Source organism: Prinia subflava, chromosome 12 (genome assembly GCF_021018805.1).
Source record: "Prinia subflava isolate CZ2003 ecotype Zambia chromosome 12, Cam_Psub_1.2, whole genome shotgun sequence".
NCBI classification, from domain to species: Eukaryota; Metazoa; Chordata; class Aves; order Passeriformes; family Cisticolidae; genus Prinia; species Prinia subflava.
Genome location: NC_086258.1, coordinates 22,265,221 through 22,285,684, shown reverse-complemented (window position 1 = coordinate 22,285,684; position 20,464 = coordinate 22,265,221). Strand labels below are relative to the sequence as shown.

The 20,464-nt window shown below is 51.8% G+C and overlaps 2 protein-coding genes across 2 annotated transcripts; both read right to left on the bottom strand.

Moving 5' to 3' along the window:
* Nucleotides 1–3,033: 3,033 nt before the first annotated feature.
* LOC134556981 (Golgi apparatus membrane protein TVP23 homolog B-like) lies at nucleotides 3,034–7,765 on the bottom strand. The gene is made up of 7 exons (XM_063409519.1): nucleotides 7,694–7,765; nucleotides 6,830–6,912; nucleotides 6,498–6,642; nucleotides 5,956–6,045; nucleotides 5,256–5,387; nucleotides 5,043–5,171; nucleotides 3,034–4,344 (listed from the first exon to the last, which is right to left on the bottom strand). Exons 1-7 carry the CDS (start codon nucleotides 7,694–7,696, stop codon nucleotides 4,312–4,314), a joined length of 615 nt encoding a protein of 204 aa, XP_063265589.1. The 5' UTR covers nucleotides 7,697–7,765; the 3' UTR covers nucleotides 3,034–4,311.
* Nucleotides 7,766–8,361: 596 nt separating this feature from the next.
* On the bottom strand, nucleotides 8,362–18,843 carry LOC134557103 (F-box/WD repeat-containing protein 10-like). Its single transcript, XM_063409760.1, has 12 exons — nucleotides 18,750–18,843; nucleotides 18,532–18,659; nucleotides 17,471–17,599; nucleotides 16,863–16,975; nucleotides 16,273–16,473; nucleotides 15,898–16,019; nucleotides 15,251–15,399; nucleotides 14,247–14,389; nucleotides 13,284–13,442; nucleotides 12,340–12,427; nucleotides 12,171–12,285; nucleotides 8,362–11,274 (listed from the first exon to the last, which is right to left on the bottom strand). Exons 1-12 carry the CDS (start codon nucleotides 18,841–18,843, stop codon nucleotides 10,433–10,435), a joined length of 2,283 nt encoding a protein of 760 aa, XP_063265830.1. The 3' UTR covers nucleotides 8,362–10,432.
* Between the last annotated feature and the right edge of the window lie 1,621 nt (nucleotides 18,844–20,464).

Sequence of the window (20,464 nt, the reverse complement as noted above, 5' to 3'; positions counted from 1 at the left end):
AGGGTTTGGGTTGGGGCCTCTGCCCACAGGTGGCACCTCCAGTGGGCTCTCAGGTGCTGGGAAGGAGGTGTGGAAGTTCCCAAGACCAGAGGTGATACAAATTCCTTCTACAACAGAGTCTGGATGTGAGGGAGGGCTCCAATAAGAAAACTCAGTGCCTCACTCCAGGCACTGAGGTGAGTTTAAACCTCAGAGGAGAGGGGACAGGTGACAAGTACAGAAGTACAGAAGATCCCACTGGGGCAGAATATCCCCTTGAGGGGCAGAAGTGACACAAACCATAAAACAGGGCCAGCCCCAAGAGAGGTGCCCTGAGGAGGAAAGGGTGAGTACCAGCTGAGCCCTCCCCTGCCCTGGAATCACAGCAGCAGCAGCAGGAAGCTGCTGTGTCCGTGGCAGAAAAGCTGAATGACTCATGGGCTCCAGCCGTTACTATGGAGTTGTTTACACAGTGCTTTGGGATTGAAAAAAAAAAAAAAAAAAAAGGAGGAAAAACCACTACAGAGCTCACCCAAAATGAGCTAAATGGAAGGAGGTTGGTGACACAGAGAGGGGTAACTCAGAACAATGACACCACAGGCCCATGAAGTTTCCAGGAGGAGTCTGGAGGGCTCAGGGATGAACTCAGGGAGCAATTAATCCCCAGATTGATGCTCCTCCCGGTGCCGGATGGGTGGGACGTGGCAAGTGTGATCTTGGTGGTTTTTAAGGATTCTTGGAGGAATGTGAGGAACAACAGAGCACAAAGTCCAACTCCATGTGGAGCAAACTGTCGGGACTTCTACAGACAGAAGAATCAGCTGAAGAACCTCAGCGTGGCTTTGGCAAATATTCTGGGAAATATTAAAGCTCCTGGAAATGTGCAGCAACGGGGGATGGGCTGACCTGGCATTAACAGCCATCAATTGGGTAATTTACAAATTAATAGTTGAGGAGAGGAAATCGATAAAAAGGATTGGAATGAAACAAAAGCATGGGAGTTCCTGTCCCCGGGGAAAGTCATCAGAGGGAGTTCCCCAGGAACACAGAGTATACATGTGGAATTCATTGCCACAGGAGGGTTTCCATGCTGAGCCAGCTCCAGCTGTGTCAGAACTGGAGGTGCAGACGCAGCCTTTGGCTCCTGCTCACAGCTCCCACAGGCTGCAGGTGCCACAGGGGCACCGTGATTTTCCATCAGCAATTCCTCAGCAGAAGCATAAAGCAGGCTCAGAAAGGGGAGTTTGAGTTAGGGGCACCTTTGGCATGATCACAGGGGCCATTTCCACAGGAGCAAACTCAGCTGTTGGAAGTGGATTTTGTTTGTCTGGACAATAATGAATTCCGTACCTGACACAACCTCAGGAGGCTGCAGCTCCATGGGTTTGCTTCCTGGGCTTTAAATCCTGTCTCCTCCTTCTCCTCTTGAAATATCCCGCAGGAAAGCAGGATGCCTCCCTTCCCAGGCTGCATGAGAGGCAGACCTAGCCATCCTCCCTCCCCCAGCTCTGGATTTCAGCTGTGCCCACTGCACTCCCCCAGGGTGCAGAGCGCAGCCAGCAGGGAGCTCCTGCAGGCTCCCAGTGCCCAGACCTGGCTGCCCAGCACCCTCAGCATCCTGGACAGCACCGGGGAAGGGAATGGGAAAAAATGTGCCTGGGGAGGCCTTTGGGTTTGGAATGTCCCAATGCATCCCAGGAATGTGTGAAAGCACAGGGCCAGAGAAAGCACTACCTCTGTGCCTAAATCCAGCACCTTCCTGGGGGATCCAGCACCTGCACAGGGGGAGGGAGGGGACGGGTTCCCACTGTCACCAAACAGGGACAGCAGGGCTTGGTGTGAGCACCCCAGGCAGCCGGAGTGCCCCAGGCTCTGTCACTCCTGCTCCTCCCTTGCTGGCCCAAATTTGAAGGACCCCAAACAGGGCTCTGCCTGTGAAATGAGGATAATCCCAAGCCCACCTTTCAGCTGTGCTTGCACCATCCCAGCTGTATTTCGCTATTTCAGAGCAAAGAGTATTCCATTATTTTTTATTATTATTGTGGTTGTTGTTCCTGGAGTATTTCTGCTCTGTAAACCCTCCAAGTTCAGCCCCACCCAGGTCCAAGGTGGGGCCAGCATTACCCAGCTGATGCTCAAGAAGCTGGCTCAGCGTGGAGTCCTGGGGCTTGCAGAAAAAAGCACATTCACAGAATTTCTCTGCTCTGAGGCAACTCCCACTTCCTGCTCCCCAGGAAACCCCAGCACACAGCGAGTGAGAATCAAACCAGACTCTCACCCAACTGCAGCAGAGATAAGAAATTTGGTTCTGATCCATGACAGAAATGCAATAAACTGCCAGTTTCTCAGAAGCCAAAAGCCTGAATGTTTGCCAAGAGCTAAAAATAACTAAAGAAGGCTCTATTTAAAGGCACCTACTACGAAATGCCTGTTCTTGGTTAAATAAACTGCAACTTCCAGAAAAGCCTTGTTTTCCAGGAGTCTGGGGGGAGCTTTGGCAGCAGGTGAATAAACATTAAGTGCAAACCTTTTAACACATTTTAGAAGCAGCAGCTCGTGGCTGGAGCTGTGCCAGTCCCTCAGCCCAGCAGAGAACAGGGGCTGGCTAGGCTGCAGCAGGAAGGATTCCCACTCCCTGCAGGACCTGCCCGTCCCCATGTGGCTGTTGAAGGGTCTTTACTGCAGGGTTTGACTGCATTTGGCCTCTTTACATTGATCCCCTAGAAATAACTGATCCCTTCCATGTAAGAGGGGATTAGAGTTCCTCTGGTGGGGACACTGAGCAGGGTCTGGGCAGGGGGCCACCTCTGAGTGCACTCAAAAGGAGAGGAGCCTTGGAGAGACAACAAGTTCAGCTCTGCACGGTGACAACTCCAGCAGCCTGGGCAGTGTTTGCCCCGGGAAAACTCTGCAGAGCCCTGCAGGACATGAACTGTGCCAGAGCTGGAGGAACAGCACTGTTGAAATGGACAATAAACTCCTGCTAAAGGTGCCTGACAAGGACATGGGGCAGAAATGAAGCTGAGCCATGAACCATAGAAGGGATGTCTGGGCTGGTTAAATAAAGCAGTATTTTAATTTCAAGATTTTATAAATATGCATTTACAAAAGGGAGGTATCAATCCAAGGAGTTAAACAAATGTACAGCTGCCAGTACTGCAGAGCACAGGGACAGGAACCAGGTTAATGGAACCCCACAATTCACAGCACCCAGGAGTCAAAAAGAAACCACATTCTTCATTTACAACTCCACCCAGAATGTTCAGCACCTGCTGTGGAAGCACAAGCTCCAGTGACAGAACCCCAGGAGAGGGAACTGGTCCCTGTGCAGAGATGAGCTCAGAACACAGGACTGCCATCCCACTGAGCACTACCAGCCAGGATCCCACACAGGGCTCTCCCCAGCTGACTCCCTGGGGAGCTTTGGGACAGCACAGAGCATGGACTGCAGGAGGGTGACTCCCTGCCAGTCCCACCCCTGTGCCAGGGAACTGCTGGTCACATCCCCTCACCCTCCTGGCCTGAGGAACAGCCCCATGGCCCAGTGACCCCCTCCAGGTCAACTCATGGCCTCAGTGTGACAGGCCAGGCAGACAAGGGCTGCTCTCCCAAGCCCTGGCTGCAACGGGCTGAGCCTTCCCTGGAAACTGGTTCTGCTCCTGCCACTCTCTCCAGACAGGCCCAGGCTTGCAGGGATTCCCACAGATCCAGGGCTTTAGGATGTTCCCCAGGTCTATGAATGCTTCAGAACACTAGGGCCTGCTCACAGGTCACTTCCTGCAGCTGCCATGAGACTGCAGGGATCTTCCCAGAAGCTCCATTTCCTTCAGATGCCCCTCACTGCAACCACTCAGCGCCATTCCAGTCACATAATGATGGATGCAGGGCCAAAAAAATCACTCCCTGAACTGCAACAGAAGCAGCAACAACCTCCAAGAGCAAAACCTGTCCACAACTGAAAGTCCCCAGGCACCAAGAGCAGAAGGAGCAGGGTAGTTCTCAAGGCTCAGCTTGTACATGGCTTTTCTGAAGAATCTCCAGCAATTTTCTCTTAACTCATCCAGTAGATCTAAACCTGTATGAAACCCACTCAATCTTTTAATTTAAAGTTTAAGCAAATTATTCTCATTAATCAAACTAAAGAGAGGACTTAAACACAAACTGCTACTGGAAAATGGAATATAAGTTGCCAGGAGCGTTAACCCCGAGTCTTGCACAATTTATTTACTTCTTTTAATTCACACCTTGTTGTGCAGCCCCCAAAATGGTCAGAGCAGCCTTCTCTGTTGGTCACTGCTGGGAATGCAGCCTGGCTGGAGGCTCCCATCACACTCAGGATGCTGCTTGGTCCTCTGTAGCCATGGTCTGCAGGAGGCAAGATCAAAGATGGCAGAACTTTGTGAGTCACTGCTGGGATTTGGGGGCGAAACAGAGCCAGAGACTAGCCTGGGCATCTGGGTAAGCCTGCCAGGGTACAAAAACTCAGGAGCAAACCAAGAAGGGGATGGGCCCAGCACAGAGTGCCAAGAAAGGTCCATCAGTGTTTCAGCTTCTGATCACACTAACAGCAGTAATTCCAACAAATATTTGTGAACCTGTGGCAGCCAAAACACCTCTGCCAGAGTTGTCCACACAGCCAGAAAAAGCAGTCCAGTGGCAGTGAAGTGGCAATGGGGTGGTTGTTCCTGCTGGAACATTTGTTCCCTTTCCTGGAAAGAGGAAGCCCAGAGCTGGGGGAGAACAGGAGCTGCTGGGAAGACCTGGGTGGAAGTGGGAGAGAACACAAAGTGCAGTGGCAGTCCTTTTAGCCAGCAGTGTCACTTCCACCTCACCAGTCGTATTCCAGTAATTCCCATGGCATTTATCCATGGCACCAGCCAATATCATAGCGCTGCATATGGGGCTGGGTGGCAGCAATTAGCAGTGCTCTGTGCCTTAATTAACGGGGCTCAGGTTCCCAGGGCAGCAGTGTGGGAAGGGTCCCACTGCACAGCTCAAAACACCAACATTTTTCCGTAGCTACTCTTGTTTTTCCCAGGGATCCCAAAGCCCTGGGCACTCACCTGCCGCAGGAACTGCTTCCCCAGGTAGCTGGTTGCCATGCTGGTCAGGTTCTTCCTGCTGCCAACTTTACACCTGATGTAGCCATACAGGTTGGCTCCCTGCAGCACCACCCCCATCACCACCACTGCCTGTGACAGGGAGAAAACATCAGCAGCTGTCCCCCCGTCCTCAGACAGGGCCAGCTCCACGGCAGCGCTCAGGAGGGCACTCACCAACCACTTCACTTTGAAAGAGAAGAGAGCGCTGAAGGCAAAGATCACCCAGACCATGGGGCAGGTGATCAGGCCTAGCCAGAAAATTCGGGACTCTGCTTCGGATGAGGTTTTACCCCCTTGTGCTGACACCTAGAAACAGAAAGGAAATGGAAGTGATCAGGCTGCTCCACCCTACAGACCCCATGTCCTTAAAACCAGGGCAGAATCCCCCCACTCCCTGGGGTCTCCCTCCACACAACAGCACTGGGTGTTTCCAAGACTCCGTTCTACATCACACAAAGACATCTCTGCAACAGAAAGTCTCATTTAAGGGAATCTTTTCAATTTTCCTTTAGAATCACTGGTGGTAGCAGCATCAAAGCCTCTTGGAATGCTTGCGGCTAGAAGGGTAAGTTTGGGAAAAATGACATTTCCTGATGGTTCAGTTATAAAGCTTAGAAACAGCCAAAAGAGTAGTTTCCTACCTCCAAAAACACAGACTTACATTACTTATATGAAGCCACATCAATACATCGTGAGATTTTTTTAATAACTCAGCAATCAAAAAGCTAATCCAGTAGCCATCCCAAAACAAGGTCACAGACCTGTGGCTGCAAGTAATCGTTCCCTGTGCAATCCCTCCTCACAAGCAGAACCACCAGTTATCAGGAGGTTCATGAAGCAGACACAAGTACAAGATCAGAACAAAATCATTTACCTTCCTGGCTTCAAACACCCAGTGACTTCTGCCGTCATCATCCACCTGGTTCCACCAGCGCAGGCCAACCATGAGCCGCCCTGTGACATTCTGGGAGAGAGGAGAAGCCATGAACTCTGTGTCTTCTGCTGAAGAAACCTTCTGCCAAGGCTCACTGCCTGAGCTGCTGCTTTCCACAGTGCCCGTCTGCCCCACATTTGGGAGAACAAGACTCTCAACAATCCATTTTCTCAGAGATCCAGCACAAGGAGCAGATTTGTGATGATTCTGAGCTGACAATAAAGCCTGTGCTGCCTCAAAAGGGAGCCTAATAAATATTCTCCACTTGACTTTCAAAAGGAACCGAATACACAGAGATGTCAGAGTTTACTTCATAACTTCATGTGCACTTCATGTGCAATCCACCACAGTACCTGAGGGTGTTTGGGGTTATCATTCTGAGGGAGAGGCACAAACAAATGACTTTTTGGAGAGATGACTATCACTGTGAGTTATTTTTACACTGCAAGGCAAAGATAACAGAAAGCACAAGGGGAACTCACCTTTACAGCCCAGAAGTCACAGGACAGCAGGAGGATGATGGTCACCATGCAGGCAATGAAGCTGCTGGTTAAGAGCTCACAGAGCACGTAAACAACGATGGCACTGACTCGGAAGAATAAGTGGAAAAATGATGCCACTGGGTGCCTGGAATGAAGGACGGGACAGTCACAGCTCCTGCAGACAGGTGACATTGCCAAGGGATCTCCCAGCAATGCACAGGATAAGGGTCAGCATCGTAACATGAACCCAGTGTTCTGGAAAAATGGGAAATAACTGCCTGAAAGCTGACACAGGAAGAGACATTCCAGAAACACCCTCAGTCACCACTGACCTTATTTTTGACTTTTTGGATCTCCTGGATACATCATCATCTGCATCAAAGAGAGACACATCTTCAATGTCATCACCGCTGTCCTGAGGTGGGGAGCAGAGGCAGAGTTACAGAAGGAAAATGAAACCATTTTCTACTTCAACTTGGGACAGTGTTCTTTGCCCTGAAAACTGCAGAGGTACCTCAGGATCAGAATGAATTTGGGAAGAACGTGAAGATTTAACCACACACAAGCCTACATTGTGATCTGAGAAATGTGATCTGAGAAATTATCATTAGGTGTGGTGAGCTGCACCTGGCTCTAACACACAGCCTCCGACGCGTTCTTTAGGCTCAATAACAGTCCAGGTGGGGCAAGATTTTGTTCCTGAGCCTTCCAGGAGAGTCACTGCCCGGGACTGTGGCCAGGGTGGAAACTGCTGAGAGAAGCCAGTCTCTCGCGAGCCCCTCTGTTCGCAGCGGTGCAAAGTGAGCCCAGGAGCTGCCGGTGCCCAGGAGCTGCCGGTTCCCAGGAGCTGCCGGTGCCCAGGAGCTGCCGGTTCCCAGGAGCCGGGTCCGTGTCCAACAGCGCTGGCACCGGCTGTGGGTACGGACGGGCCCGTGGCGGCAGAAGCGCCTCTGTGCCCCGTTCGCCCGGGGCCTGTGGGAAGGGGCTCCCGCTCCGGTTCCCAGTCCCGATCCTATAATCCATGCCTAGGCCCCTGCTCCGGCCCCAGTCCCGGTCCCGGGATCCCTGTCCTATGACCCATGCCCAAATCCCTGATCCCAGTCCGAGTCCGAACGCCGCTCCTGATCCCGGTCCTATATCCCATGTCCAAGCGCCCGGTCCCGATCCCGGTCCCGATCCCGGTCCCGGTCCCGTACCATGGTCGGAGCCGCCACTTCCGCCCCGCCGCCGCGTCATGGCCGCAGACCAATGGCGACGCGCTCCGCTCCATCTTCCCGCCCACTCCCTTGTGCATCACGGGCGCGGACCAATCACGGCGCGCCCCGTGACCCCGCTCGGCCGTGACGTGGCCGGGGCTGCGCGGCGCTACTGCCAACGGCCCTGAGGGGAGCCGGGGGACCTGGCGGGACCCGGAGGAACCCAGGGAACCGGCACCGCCTGAGGGGAGCGGGGGGATCCGGGAACCGGCACCGCTTGAGGGGAGCGGGGGGATCCGGGAACCGGCACCGCTTGAGGGGAGCGGGGGGATCCGGGAACCGGCACCGCCTGAGGGGAGCGGGGGGATCCGGGAAACCGGCACTCCCTGAGCGGCCGCCACCGAGCCGCTCCTGACCCTGATCCCCGACTGCCTCCATGAAATTAACTCAGCCATTTCACAGGCCATCGCAGGCTGTTGCTGATAAATACAGCGCTACATAAAAACTTAAATTACTTTTTAATAAAGAGAAGTATTTATAAAAGTGGTTATTGCCACTTTTTAATCTGTTCGTCGTGTGAAACATCCAGGCTTTCTGCTGGAATAGCGACATTGAGCTGTCCCTGGATAAAGCCCATTCTGCTCTGGTGAGCTGCGCAGACAGAGCTGTGACACAGCACGGTGTCGGCACAGCAGGGTAATGTCTGCACCTCGGGGAGCACCAGGACAGCCCGAGCGACACCTGTTTACACCAAAACTACCAAAATGCTGCTACTGCCGCTCTGCCAGGCCATGTCTGCTTGGGGGCCATCGCATACTGCACCGCCCAGTTTGTCACAGGCTGCCAAAGTGCAGCTGCACAGAACAGGTCAGTTTAGTTCAGATAACTGAGGCACTAACGCTGACAGGAATAGATGGGTTATTGGGCAGGAATTGTCCCCTGTGAGGGTGGAGAGCCCCTGGCACAGGGAGCCCCTGGCACAGGGTGCCCAGAGCAGCTGGGGCTGCCCCTGGATCCCTGGCAGTGCCCAAGGCCAGGCTGGACACTGGGGCTTGGAGCAGCCTGGGACACTGGGAGGTGTCCATGCCATGGCAGGGGTGGCACTGGGTGGGCTTTGATCCCTTCCAACCCAAACCTTTCCGGGATTCTATGAAAAACAGCCTCCCCTCAGTTAACTCTGTGACTTCACAGGCTCGACCTCTTGCCCCAGCCTAATTCCCTTCCAGGCCATCTCCAACACCCTCTCCCAGCTTTCCGTCTCTTCCTCACTTCGTCATGGCCAAAAAGGAATTAGCCTTTCCATGATGTTTTTCTATCAGGCTTTCTAAAGAGACGTTTTCCCAGGGGTTGTGGCACAGGTTCCTTGGGTTGAGATTAGCAGGGTGGGCTAATCCTTGGCAGAAGCTGCCATCCTGTGGCAGAATGTGACATCCCTGCTCCCTAGTGCCAGGCACAGCCACCTGTGACAGTCCCTGTGCCATGGCACAGATGTGCCAGTCGCTCCAGCTGCCAGCCTCCCTGCAGTTATTTTTCACTGGCTTCATCCCAGGGTTTGCAAGTCAGAGATGGCATTGAATTAAACAAACCAACACTAACCACAACCCCACTGTGCAGAGAGTTTTAGAGACTTTAATTTCAAACCAGAACTGCTGCTGAAAGTGCCTTGACATGACCATGGGCAGAACTGGCCTCTCTCAAACCTCTTGTGCAACAGTTTTTTGGTACACCAGCCCAGATACTCAAAGCTAGATAAATAGGTGTGTTTTTTTGTTTAGTTTTTGGGTTTTTTGGGGTTTTTGTTTGTTTGTTTTTTTTGTTTTGTTTGTTTTGTTTTGTTTTAAATACTAGAAAGGTTTTTGTCCTCCTGTTAAGTCCTCAGCATTAGTGGAAACTACAAAATCACAGAATGGTTGGGGTTGTAAGAAACCTTAAAGACCGTCCAGTTCCATCCCCCTGGCATGGACAGGAAACTCTCCCCAGTCAAGTACATGTAGGTATTTATCCAGAAAAATGGGGAAATTGAACCCCTTACCCTATTTCGCATTTCACAGAAATGAAGTTTAAGCTGCTTTCCACAGGTCCTGGGGCTGGACTGTTCCTCCCCAGGGCAGCACTGGAGCTTCCCCTGCTGAACTTCCCCAAGGTTCTCTCAGCTCTGCGTCCAGCCTGGCCGGGTCCCTCTGGGTGGCAGCACCTCCCTGGGGCTAGTGGCACCTCAGGACACCCTGTCATGGTCCAGGTCATTGATTAATGATGATGTGAAACAAAATCAGAACCAGGATCAACCCCCAGTTACTGGCCTCCGAGCAGTCTTTGTGCCACTGATCCAGCAGCTTTCAGTTCACACATCTTCAGATTCCACAGCCTAATCAATCCACAGAAGCTCTGCTCAGATGTTTTTTATTATTATTCTCACCGAGTTAGCCCATCCTGAGCTGTATTGGTGTCAGACAGTGCCATGTCAGTAAGGACAGCAGGTTTTGGGAGTAAATCCAGGAGAGGGCTCAGTCCATTCACTGCCTTGAGAAATAGATGCATATACCAATAGTATTTCTTAGGAAAACTTACAGTGGAGATGTGTTTTGCACTTAAAACCACAGGGAGTATACTTCAATATACTAAATATACTTAAATGTATATAAATGAATATATCTGTATTTTATACTTAAAGCCACATGGCAGACTCAGCTGGACACCCAAATCCCAGGTTGTGGCTGTTGGTTGGACTCAGGGATCACCTCAGATAAATGTATTATGCCCAAGTTCTGGAGCAGGTGTTTTCCTCTCCCCAGTAAAAGAATCCACAGGTAGACCTCTCATTTTCCTCAGCCAGGCTTTCCTTCTGGCTCTTTCTTTATCTTCTGTGCGCTTTGCCTGCTGTGCCTGCTGCTGAACTGCCACAGCTGCCTCACGCACCTCCTGCTCTGCTGTCAGGAGCCTGAACCCACTGTCCCTGCGGGAACTGGAGGGACAGAAGGGCTTTATTCTCCTGGCTTTATTCTCTTCATTCCTCATCTGTGCAGCCGTGCCAGGTGTTGGCTGGACCAGCTCTGAAGAAGCTGCGCAGAGATCGATGAGCTGACCCCCATCTTTGGGGCCAGGAGTGTCTTTCCCATGGCCACTGGGAGTTTTCCTTTCTGCCAGCGAGCCACAAAACTTGGGACGTACAACACAGGGAGCAGGGATGGAGGATTTCACAGCGGGGCTGTGCAAGGAGCTCTTCAGCCTGAGCCGCAGCATTTTGGTTTCAAAGGGAGTTGAGACTTTAGTCATGGTCAGAGAATGGCTGTGCAGCCTGGCACGCTGGAGCTGGGCTGCCTGCTCCTCCTGGTGCTGCAGGGGCATTTTGGACATCAGATCCTTCCCAGGGCACTGCTGCTGTGCTTCCCTGGCTTCTGCACAGAGCTCAGGGCTGAGGCTGGCTGGGGCTGGCTGGCAGGAGCTCTGCAGGGTGCTGATTGTTAAGAGGAACTTGTCAGGGGACATTGGATGGCTCGGTTCTCTCTGGGGCAGCTCATATTCCAAAGTGTCCTCTGCCTCCTCAGGTGCAGGGGGAGCAGGGCCCTGTTTGGCTTCATCACCTGTAGTCAAAAACAAAGCAACACATTTGGGGTTGAGAGGTTTTCCCAAACGCTGCAGAGCATAGAATCAGAGAATCACAGTATAAGCTGAGTAGGGAGGAAGCTAGAGGGATCACCCAGTGCAGCTCCTGTCCCTGCACAGAACCCCCTCAAAAACCCCACCCTGGGCACCCCTGGCAGCACTGTCCAAAGGCTCCTGCAGCTCTGGGGCTGTGTCCATTCCCTGGAGACCCTGGGCAGTGCCAGCACCCTCTGGGGAAAGAACCTATCCCTGAAATCCAGCCTGACTCTCTCCCTGGCCCAGCTCTAGCTGCTCCCTAGCTCATGTCTTTTGCCAAGCAGAGCATAAGTTGGCATCTGCTGGCCTGAAAAGGAGGAACCTTTTCCTAGCCCATCAGTTTATCTGCAATATTCAGTTTGTAGAGCTGGGGGATTTGTCATCACACTGTATTGAATAGCGCTGACTAAAACCAAAATAACATCACCGTGTTACAATTGAAAAGGTCCCTGTTTCTGTGCAGTTGCCTTTCCCAGTGATGGCAGATCCTGAATGTAGGTGTTCTCTCACTTTCTCGGGTGTTTGCAATGAATAATTCAAGCCCTGAATCAGCAGCATGTTTCCAAGCCCACCAGCTGTGTGAATATGAATACTACTACTGATTTCTGTCTTACTCAGTTGGAAAATGACAGTGTCTGTCTTGAAAAATGTGTTGAATTTACACCAAACACTTGTAAAAAGGCAGAAAGGTTTCAGAGAAGCCTAGAAAATGACAGAACCATTGAAATGGTTCAACAGCACATCTGCTCTTGACAACAGCAGAGAGTCTGAAGGCAGTGGCTGCTTGGTTTGTAACTCAGTTTAAAAAAGCCAGGAAAGCAGAGGCTCAGCGTGATACTTTTGGGTCTTCCACCGCTCTTTGGTGGCTGGTGAGATCTTTGGGACTTGTCCTGAACTCGCTGCTGCTCTGCACTGGCACCCTTCCCCTCCTGGGGCTTCTTCTCCTTTTTCTCCTTTTTCTCCTTCTTCTCCTTCTTCTCCTTCTTCTCCTTCTTCTCCTTCCTCACCACCTCTCTGTCAGCGGGTAGGGAGTAGTCCCACACCACAGCCTCGAACTGGAGCAGCAGCAGTCTGCTGGGGGAGTTGGTCACCACCCTGGAGCAGGAAAGGAAGAGCCATAAAAGCACAGGAGGAATCACAGACATGGCAGGTCCTGCCTGAGGGCTTCCTGTGCAGCACAAACCCCAGGGCCTCAAACAGATCCAAGATCATCTCTCCTCGAAGGAGCAGCAACAATTAACCCCATCAATCACACACATCTTAATTCATGCTCTCTGTGAATCTCTGGGGCTCTTTTCATTCAGTTCCACAGCAAAATTAATTTAAAAATAATTAGGATGAAAATTTCCAGCAGTGGACAGAGCTAGATCAGAGTAGTGCTAAAGGCTGGAAGTACCTAACTACAAATACCATACTGTCAGGAACATCTGTGTGGACTGAAGGGCTGTGCTGGTCTGGTTGGGATGGAGTTAATTTCTTCATAGCTGCCCACTTATTGCCATGTTTTAGAGTGTGGCCAGCCCAGCCGTGAAACCACAGCAATGTTTTACCCATTGCTTCCACAGAAGCTTTTAGTTAGAGTGCAACAGTGAAGGAACCTGGAAGGATTTCTCAGTATTGGCCTTTATAAAGAAGCTGTAGGTCAGGGAACAGGTGAAGACTGTCAGGTAGTAGCTTGATTCTCCAACCTCCTAAAAATTTCTGAATTCAGCTTTACAGTTGGGGCTGTATCTTCAGCTGTAGAGAAACAGGAAATTGTACATTTCTGAAGAGACCAAGGAAATCTCTTTAGCTGTGAACTAAATTGTGAACTAAACCAGAGTCCTGAAGCAGTTAATAAATAGTGGAACCCTTTAAAAGTTATTTGTGAGATGCAAAAACACAGTTCCTTAAATTTCAGTGTAATCTACCAAATTTGGGTCAGAGCCTGCTGGTAGCTGCTGTCACCCACCTGTTTCCTGCAACATAGAGAGCAGACACAGGGTCCCTGCTGCTGTTGGGCTCCAGCACCCTGAGGCAGGTTCCAGTCAGGAAGTTGAATATCCGAATGTGTCCATCAGCACAGCCACTGATGACTCTGAGGTACAGGAACTCCAGGGATAGGACTTCCCTGAAAACACACCAGGTGAGGGTTGGCACTTCCATGGAGCTTGCACAAGGAGAAATGGTCAGTGAGCTCTTTTGGCCTGGAGGAGAAGCAGAGCCCTGGCTGCAGGAACAGCCTGCACTGAGGAGCTGATCGGGCATTGCAAAGGTCTGACAGAGAAGTCTCAGATCACTCCACAGCCAAACCAACAGCCCAGTGCATCCTTTCACTGGAAGGTGTCCCTGCCCTTGGCAGGGGGTTGGAATGAGGTGATCTTTAAGGTCCCTTCTAACCCAAACCATTCTGGGATTCTGTGATTCCATGCTCCCCATAGCAACCATATGGTCATGGCCATCTGCTGTGTTTGAAATTTCAGTTTTTTGTCCAGGAAGATCAATGAAAACCATACGATTTTCCAGTTTTCACAGTTTTAGATACAATTAAAGTTTGATAGAATGGCATAACATGCAGTTGGTCAGCATGAAACTGGGCCACCTCTATTCCTGCCCAGGTGATGTGCCACCCTGTGGAACACAGCAGGGGATCCTTGGAGTATTGGATTGTGCTCTGTCTGTCTTTAGTCATCCCTGGTTGTGATAAAATGTTGTGAGTTTGCAATTCAAGTTGTTCCAAGTCTTAACTGAAAATGCTGCTCGTGACCATTGGTGCCTGACAGAGCCTTTGAAATAAAGATTGGTAGAAGTGCAGATATTTCAAATCCTCAGACTGGCAATTAAGGCAAATTAATTTTCTGGTCCTGTAAGGGCACATTTTCTTTACAGATCCAGTCTGCTGTTGAATATAACTTGAAATACATCTGATTCTTACTTGGGATGGAAGAAAGCTATCAGGCATCTCCTAAATTTTCCCAACATACTCCATCCCAGGGCATATCCATCACTGCTCCCTGTGACGAGGTGCCACTGGTCAAAGGACAAGCAGAGAACTGGGCCTTGGTGCCTCTCTAATGTCTGCAAAGTAAAAGGAGAAGGTGCAGCACTATCAGTGATCTGGATGTAAATCTGTCTGAGGTGTCCCATGGCTTTCAGGACACCAGCCCGATATAGTTTTATAGGGTGATATTGTACCAGTGCACCCTACAGTTAACTGTGTTTGTTTTGTAGTCACTGAAGTGTTCTGGGCTTGGTGCTGCTGCTGAGCTCCCAGCATGGAATAACATCCCTTTCCCATCTTATTACATGTGATAAAGAGGTGTTACTCCACCGAGACCTTTGTGGTCTCTGGAATGTTGGCCCAGGAGGGAAGAGGGGGCTGTCCTGGCTGTGGGGAAAGGGGCTCATCTGGAGCTGGGATATCTGAGATGTCTGGGCTATGCCTCCATTTCTCCACAGGTAAAGACCTTCTCTCCTCCACCAGGTATGGACTGTCAGTGATCCTGGACACCTGATCAGGGAATTCACAGACTCAGTGTTCTCACAGCTGCCCAGCTGCTTCAGCTCCAGGACCTGCTTCTGAGGGCAAGGTTCCCATCTTGGGCTGACCCCTGGTGCCTCCAGCCCCAGGTTACTGAAGCTCTCCCATCATCTCCCCAGGTTCAGAAGGTTTCTGTGGGAGCAGAGGTGAACAAATCTACAGAGAGCGAGCAGTGAAGGGGTTGAAGCAAATCACACCCTGACTTAAAATCAGCAGCTGGTTCCAAGTCAGGTTTTTATTTATCTGCAATTTCCTTGATTGGTTTAGACTGCTTTAGGGGTTGTTGGGGGGATTATTTTATTTTCTAAAAAGTCTTCGGCAAATGCAAAAAACTGTGATGAGGTAGCAGAGAATTTTGACCATTTAGCACAGAATTATCCAGCCAAGAGGAAACTCACCTTGATCAGAGCCCCTGTCTCAGCACTCCAGACCTTCACCAGCCCTCGGTGACCCCCACTGACCACATGGGTCCCGTCCATCCTCACTGCCCACACGGGGCTATTGTGCATCAGAGTCCTCAGACATTTCCCACTCTTCAAGCTCCACACTGCTGGGGCAAAAGGGAGGAGAATTAAAAATACATCTGCCCCAATTATGAGTTTTGGGAGTACAATATGCATTAAAAAATACTACTGGGTTACAGTCACACCTTGTACCTGCAGCTCTGTGAGGAGCTTAGAAAGCATAATTGCATGGCAAGAAATTTATATGTGAAGTCCAGAAAAAGCACATCTTTTTCACCTTTATTCTATAAGGAAACATCTGGCAAAGCTGAAAGTTGATACCACATGCCCAAGAGTTGAGATGGCATTACAGCCACAAAGCCATTAATTCTGAATAAAAGCAGAAATAATGAGAATGTAGTCCCCAACACAATCAGAAACTGTGTGTGCATGTGTCCCTAGCTTAGGCTGTTGTGGAAACACCCTCTGAGTCACAGCCTTCCTTCCACCCTCATCCCCGTGTCCCACTCCCCCTGCTCCCTGCCCTCTGCCCATCTCCTCCAGAGATTCCCTCCAGCTGGGAGCTGCCAGGGCTGCCTCACCTTTCACCATGCCATCCCCAGCTCCTGATACAAAGTGCTCCTGGTGGGAATGCAGGCAGGTGATACTGGTGTAGTGCCCTGAGAAAGTTCTCACGCAGGCACCACTGTGGATATTCCAGCACCTACAGAGCACCAACCCAAGAGAGGAGAAACCCGGTGAACTTTAGGATTCCTTCCATGTGATTCCATTACTATTTCCTATTTAGTGGGCTCAGCTCTGCTCCCACACACCAAGTTAGAATCAGGAATTGTTCCACTAAGGTGTCAGAGAAATTGTAGTGATCAAGTCAGGCTTAGCATTGATGTTTTACCCCGGTGCTTCCCTTTCCCCTGGTTTTGCCGGGGGTTGGGTGTCCCAGCACAGCCGCAGCTCACCTGATGCTGAGGTCGGCGCTGGTGCTGCCGAGCAGGAGCCCCATGTCCTCGCAGAGGTACAGAGCTCTGCAGAGCCCGGTGTGGCCGTGCAGCACCAGGGGCACGTCCTGCCCTGCTGGCACGTGCAGTAGCTTCACTCTCCTGTGGGCAGCAGCCACCCAGTCCCCACCGCTGTAATGGGCTCTCCTTCTCCCGTCGAACCTGCACAGAAGCAGTGCCTGGGGTCAGTTCAGCCAGCTGCAAGGCCTGGCTCAGCATTTCCCTGGCTTCAGCTGAGCAGGGGGGGGCAGCACTTCAGTGGGGAATCCTTTGCAGGGCACTACCACAGTCCCTAAATCTGCACAGCCCCCTTTGTATCAGGGTGAGCAGAGGGGCAAGGGCTCCTCCCAGCCCCATATCCCGTGGGATACACCATGGATCACTAATCCTTATTCCTTTAAAAACAGCTTATCTTGATATCTTTATTTTAAAAATGGAGATTTCTTAATGCTGACACTGAGGGACCCTTCTCCAGCGTCCAGGAGGATCACAGGGAATGAAACAGCTTTCCTAAAGCTGCTCTTTGCCCCACAGCTGGGCACTCCACTCACTGCTCCAAGAGGACACGGGTCTTGTAGGGGCCACAGAAGACATTCCTCTCTTCCAGCTCGATCTTGTGAGTTTTCAGTTCCTGATAGGCTTCGTGCAGACTGAAATCATCTGTCTGATGGCAAGAGAAACAAGGAAAAGTAACTCAGGGAGGCAGGAGTGCAGCATTATTCCATAGTATTGAGCATATCAGCCCTAGGGATGAGCCCAGCACAGACCCAGAGTGTTGGTAAGGAAAACCAGAGTGCAGCAAAACCCTGCTTAGTCCAGGGCTGTTTCCAGACTGTGGTCTGTGGCATAAATGTAAGCCCTGAGAGCTGCACCCTTTATTATGTGGGAAGAAGGCCACTGGCCCCAGGATTGTGCCATGACTGGGGACACATGGGGACAAGGCAGAATTTGGGAATGCCTCCCAAGCTCCCTCCCATGTGGGAAGGTGCTGAGCAAGCCCTGATCCCTACGAACTCCTCACAATGGGGCAATCCAAAAGCAGGAGTGGGAAAGAACGGAGCAATTCCAAATTCCCTGTGCTGTCTGCCAGGAGCTGTCCTCTCTCCTCCCCAAACACTGGCATGCAGCATCCGTGGAAGGCAAACAGCCCCCAACAAACCTTCGATTTACGTCTCTTCTTCTGCTCCTTGTCATTCACTTCAATGACCTCACCCTCATCATTTAACTGGGGAATTTGCACATCGACTCTTTTAGCGTAGTTTGGGATGGGTTTTCTAGGACACAGCTCCTGGAATATACCAATAGAGGCAACAGTTAGGGCAGGGCCCAGGCATGCAGGGGAGCTGCTCATCTCTTCAGGATGCTGAGGCTCCTGCAAAGCTGAGCTGCACACACCGGCTTCTTCTTGAGACCTGGCTTGCATTTAGCACTTTATCTGCCTAAGGTTTAACTTCTGGTGAAAAAGAATTGCTTTTTATTATTTTTTCCAAACTTTAGTCTTAAGCTTTTAATAAGCAGCAAGATTTTTGAGCTCATCTCATTTTTGGCAGGCATTCAGTTGATTCAGTTGATTCAGAATCCAAACTCACTGAGATGAGAGCCTCTCAAAACACCTTGATCAACACTCAAAATTCATTTTTAGCTTGTGAAACCTTCTCTGAAACCTTTTTTGAAGGCCAGCACAGAGCTGATTTCTGTGCTCCCTTCACAACCCAAAGCAGCAGAGGCTCCAGACTGTCTCTTGGGGGATGGTCCTTCACACCTCACAGGTTCTGCTGGCCAGGCCAGGCCTTTCCCAGGAGTTCTGCATTCCCGTGTTCCAACCACCACCTCCAGCTCCTCACAAAGACACCTTGCATTTCCCCTGCCCTGTGTAGAGCCAGTGAAGCTCATTCCTGAGCTGCCTTGGGAGCTGTTTTAGCTCTGCCCAACCTCCACAATTGCTGGAAATTTTCACTGTGACCAAACTCTGCTTTCTTGAAGCATTTTGGATCCATTTTTAGAGTCACAGGCTCTCTAAAGGAGAGTAAAAGCCGTTCTCTGGTGCTTCCATGTGAGTGTGAAATGTCACCTGGCTTCGCTCTGCAGCTGGAGGTGGAAGGGCCCCAGCAGAGGTGGAGGGCAGCCTCTAGTGAAGGAATTTCCATTTAACAGCTTGGACAGCTGCAAAACCTCCTCTTTTTAAGGTGCATAATAATGGCAGGAGCCCAGGTATCCTACCTTCAACCACAGGAGGTTCTTCTGTACTGTGCTCCGACACCCCTGGTCCTCCTGGAGCCGCCTGACCAGGAATTCCCAGTGGCCATTCACAGCAGAACACGCAGCCAGGGATTTTTGGTCCAAAAATCCTGGGTAGTTAAAGGGACAGGTTGGCCAATCCCCACTGGACACCATTCCTTACCCTTAGGGGAAACCACTGGAAATCAGAGCAGCCTTACCCAGGATGGACATGGAGAGCTGGAACGGCAGGATGCGAGTAAAGTCCTTGGCTTGGCTGTCATTGGAGTGTGACTGCAGAGACACAGGAACCATGGTGGCATCTGCATCGGCTAAGGACAAAGGGGAGCTGTCCCCGGCACCCGGACCCCCCTGGCAGGATACTCAGTGTTTTGGGGCCAGCACCTTCTGGTGCTTGGTCACCTGGAAAACAGGGAATTTACAGTCCCGGAAGTGCTCGAGTTTGGGTGCCATGGGCAATCCTTGTTAGCACTGCCCCGGAAGAGCTGGGTGGTCTTCAACTCATCCCTTTGGCACTGTGCAAATCACAGGAAAATGCTGGGAACACTCCTGGTCTGCAGGACAGCTCACACAAGTGGGAGCTGAGGGACAGGGTGACATCTCTTCCCCCTCACCCCTGCTCTGGGTAGGGGCGGGGGCTCATCCCTTACGGAAACATCAGGGGATCAGAGGGCCACGGGCTTGGTGGGGACCCAGTGCAGCAGTTTGCTCTGTGCTTTGCACCCTCCGGCTCCAGCAGTCGCCAGCACGGGAAGGTGACAGCCCCAGGCTCCGAGGGGACACAGCGGGGCCACTCATGCCAAGGACATCGCACCGCTTTTCTGAGAATAGGGGGAAACCTTCTCTGCCTTTAGCCCCTCGATGGTCATCAGTAGGAATGTGTGTGGAGCGGTGACACTGCAGAAGGAAAGGACCGGGAGCCGCTCACCTGCCCGGGGCTCCCCTCCACCGCCACCGCCACCGCCAGCGACAGTTACCGTAATTCCAACCGCCGCCGTAATGCTGCTAAGAGCCGCGCAGCCCCGGGCACAGACCCTCAGCCGGCGCCAGGGGACGGCCGGGGGATGTCGAGGGGATGGGGGATGTTGGGGGTGTCGGGATGCAGGGGGATGTCGCTTTAATGGCGGCAATATTGGGGTGCCGGGGGATGTCGGGGTGATGGCAGGTGCCAGGGGATAGTGGGGTGCCAGGGGATGCCGGCGGATGTTGGGGTGCCAGAGGATGCCAGCAGCCCCTCTGGGATGGTGACCTGCAGTCAGCCCCGAGCACAGCGGGGCTGGGAAATGACACAAATGGGCACAGAACACCCCGGCGTTCTTTGTCCAAACAGGCACGGGCGGTCTTTGGACACCAGTGTTTGGTTTTAGATGCAGAAGCCCAGAGGTCACCCAGGTCACAGGCACAGTGCTGACACAGGGCTTCAGGTAGAGACTGAGCAAAGGCTGCAGTCACACACGTTTTTGACAGGTGGCTCTGCCTGCCTGAGCTTCCCCAGATTAAGAAAAGAGCTGATTTAGTAATCTCAAAGTCACAAATGCACTTGGAATCAGAGTAAAGGCTGCTTTATGCATCATTTGGGACAAGGCAGGAGGATTAACCGGGTCCCTGATCTCACCTCCCTCCAGCAGCGCACCTCCCCCAGGGCAGAGTCCCTGCTGTGACCCTCTCTGTGTTTGCAGGATCACCCCAGGAGGACAAACCCCACCAAAACCAGCTCCAAGACCCCTGCAGAACCCCAGTTTTCCCCATGCCCTGAAGTCCCAGGGTTCAGAGGGCTCCCAAGCCCCACTGCTGACACAACACCCTCTGCAGCACCCTCACCCCCAGGCAGGGGAACGGGAGGGCTGGGAGGGCTGGATCCCACCCTGCCAGCTCCCCTCCGGACCCCCAGAACGACTCCAGCAGCTGCACACGG

Excerpts from the sequence above, each read along its gene's own strand:
- LOC134556981 (XM_063409519.1), bottom strand. Across the intron at positions 6,643-6,829 it reads TCCAAAAAGTCAAAAATAAG|GCACCCAGTGGCATCATTTT; the intron begins GTCAGTGGTGAC and ends CCTTCATTCCAG. Across the intron at positions 5,172-5,255 it reads CTTTCAAAGTGAAGTGGTTG|GCAGTGGTGGTGATGGGGGT; the intron begins GTGAGTGCCCTC and ends TCCCTGTCACAG.
- LOC134557103 (XM_063409760.1), bottom strand. The coding sequence starts at position 18,843 with ATGGTTCCTGTGTCTCTGCAGTCACACTCCAATGACAGCCAAGCCAAG. Across the intron at positions 15,400-15,897 it reads TGGGGATGGCATGGTGAAAG|TGTGGAGCTTGAAGAGTGGG; the intron begins GTGAGGCAGCCC and ends TTGCCCCAGCAG. Across the intron at positions 12,286-12,339 it reads TACCCGCTGACAGAGAGGTG|GAGAAAAAGGAGAAGAAGCC; the intron begins GTGAGGAAGGAG and ends AAGGAGAAAAAG.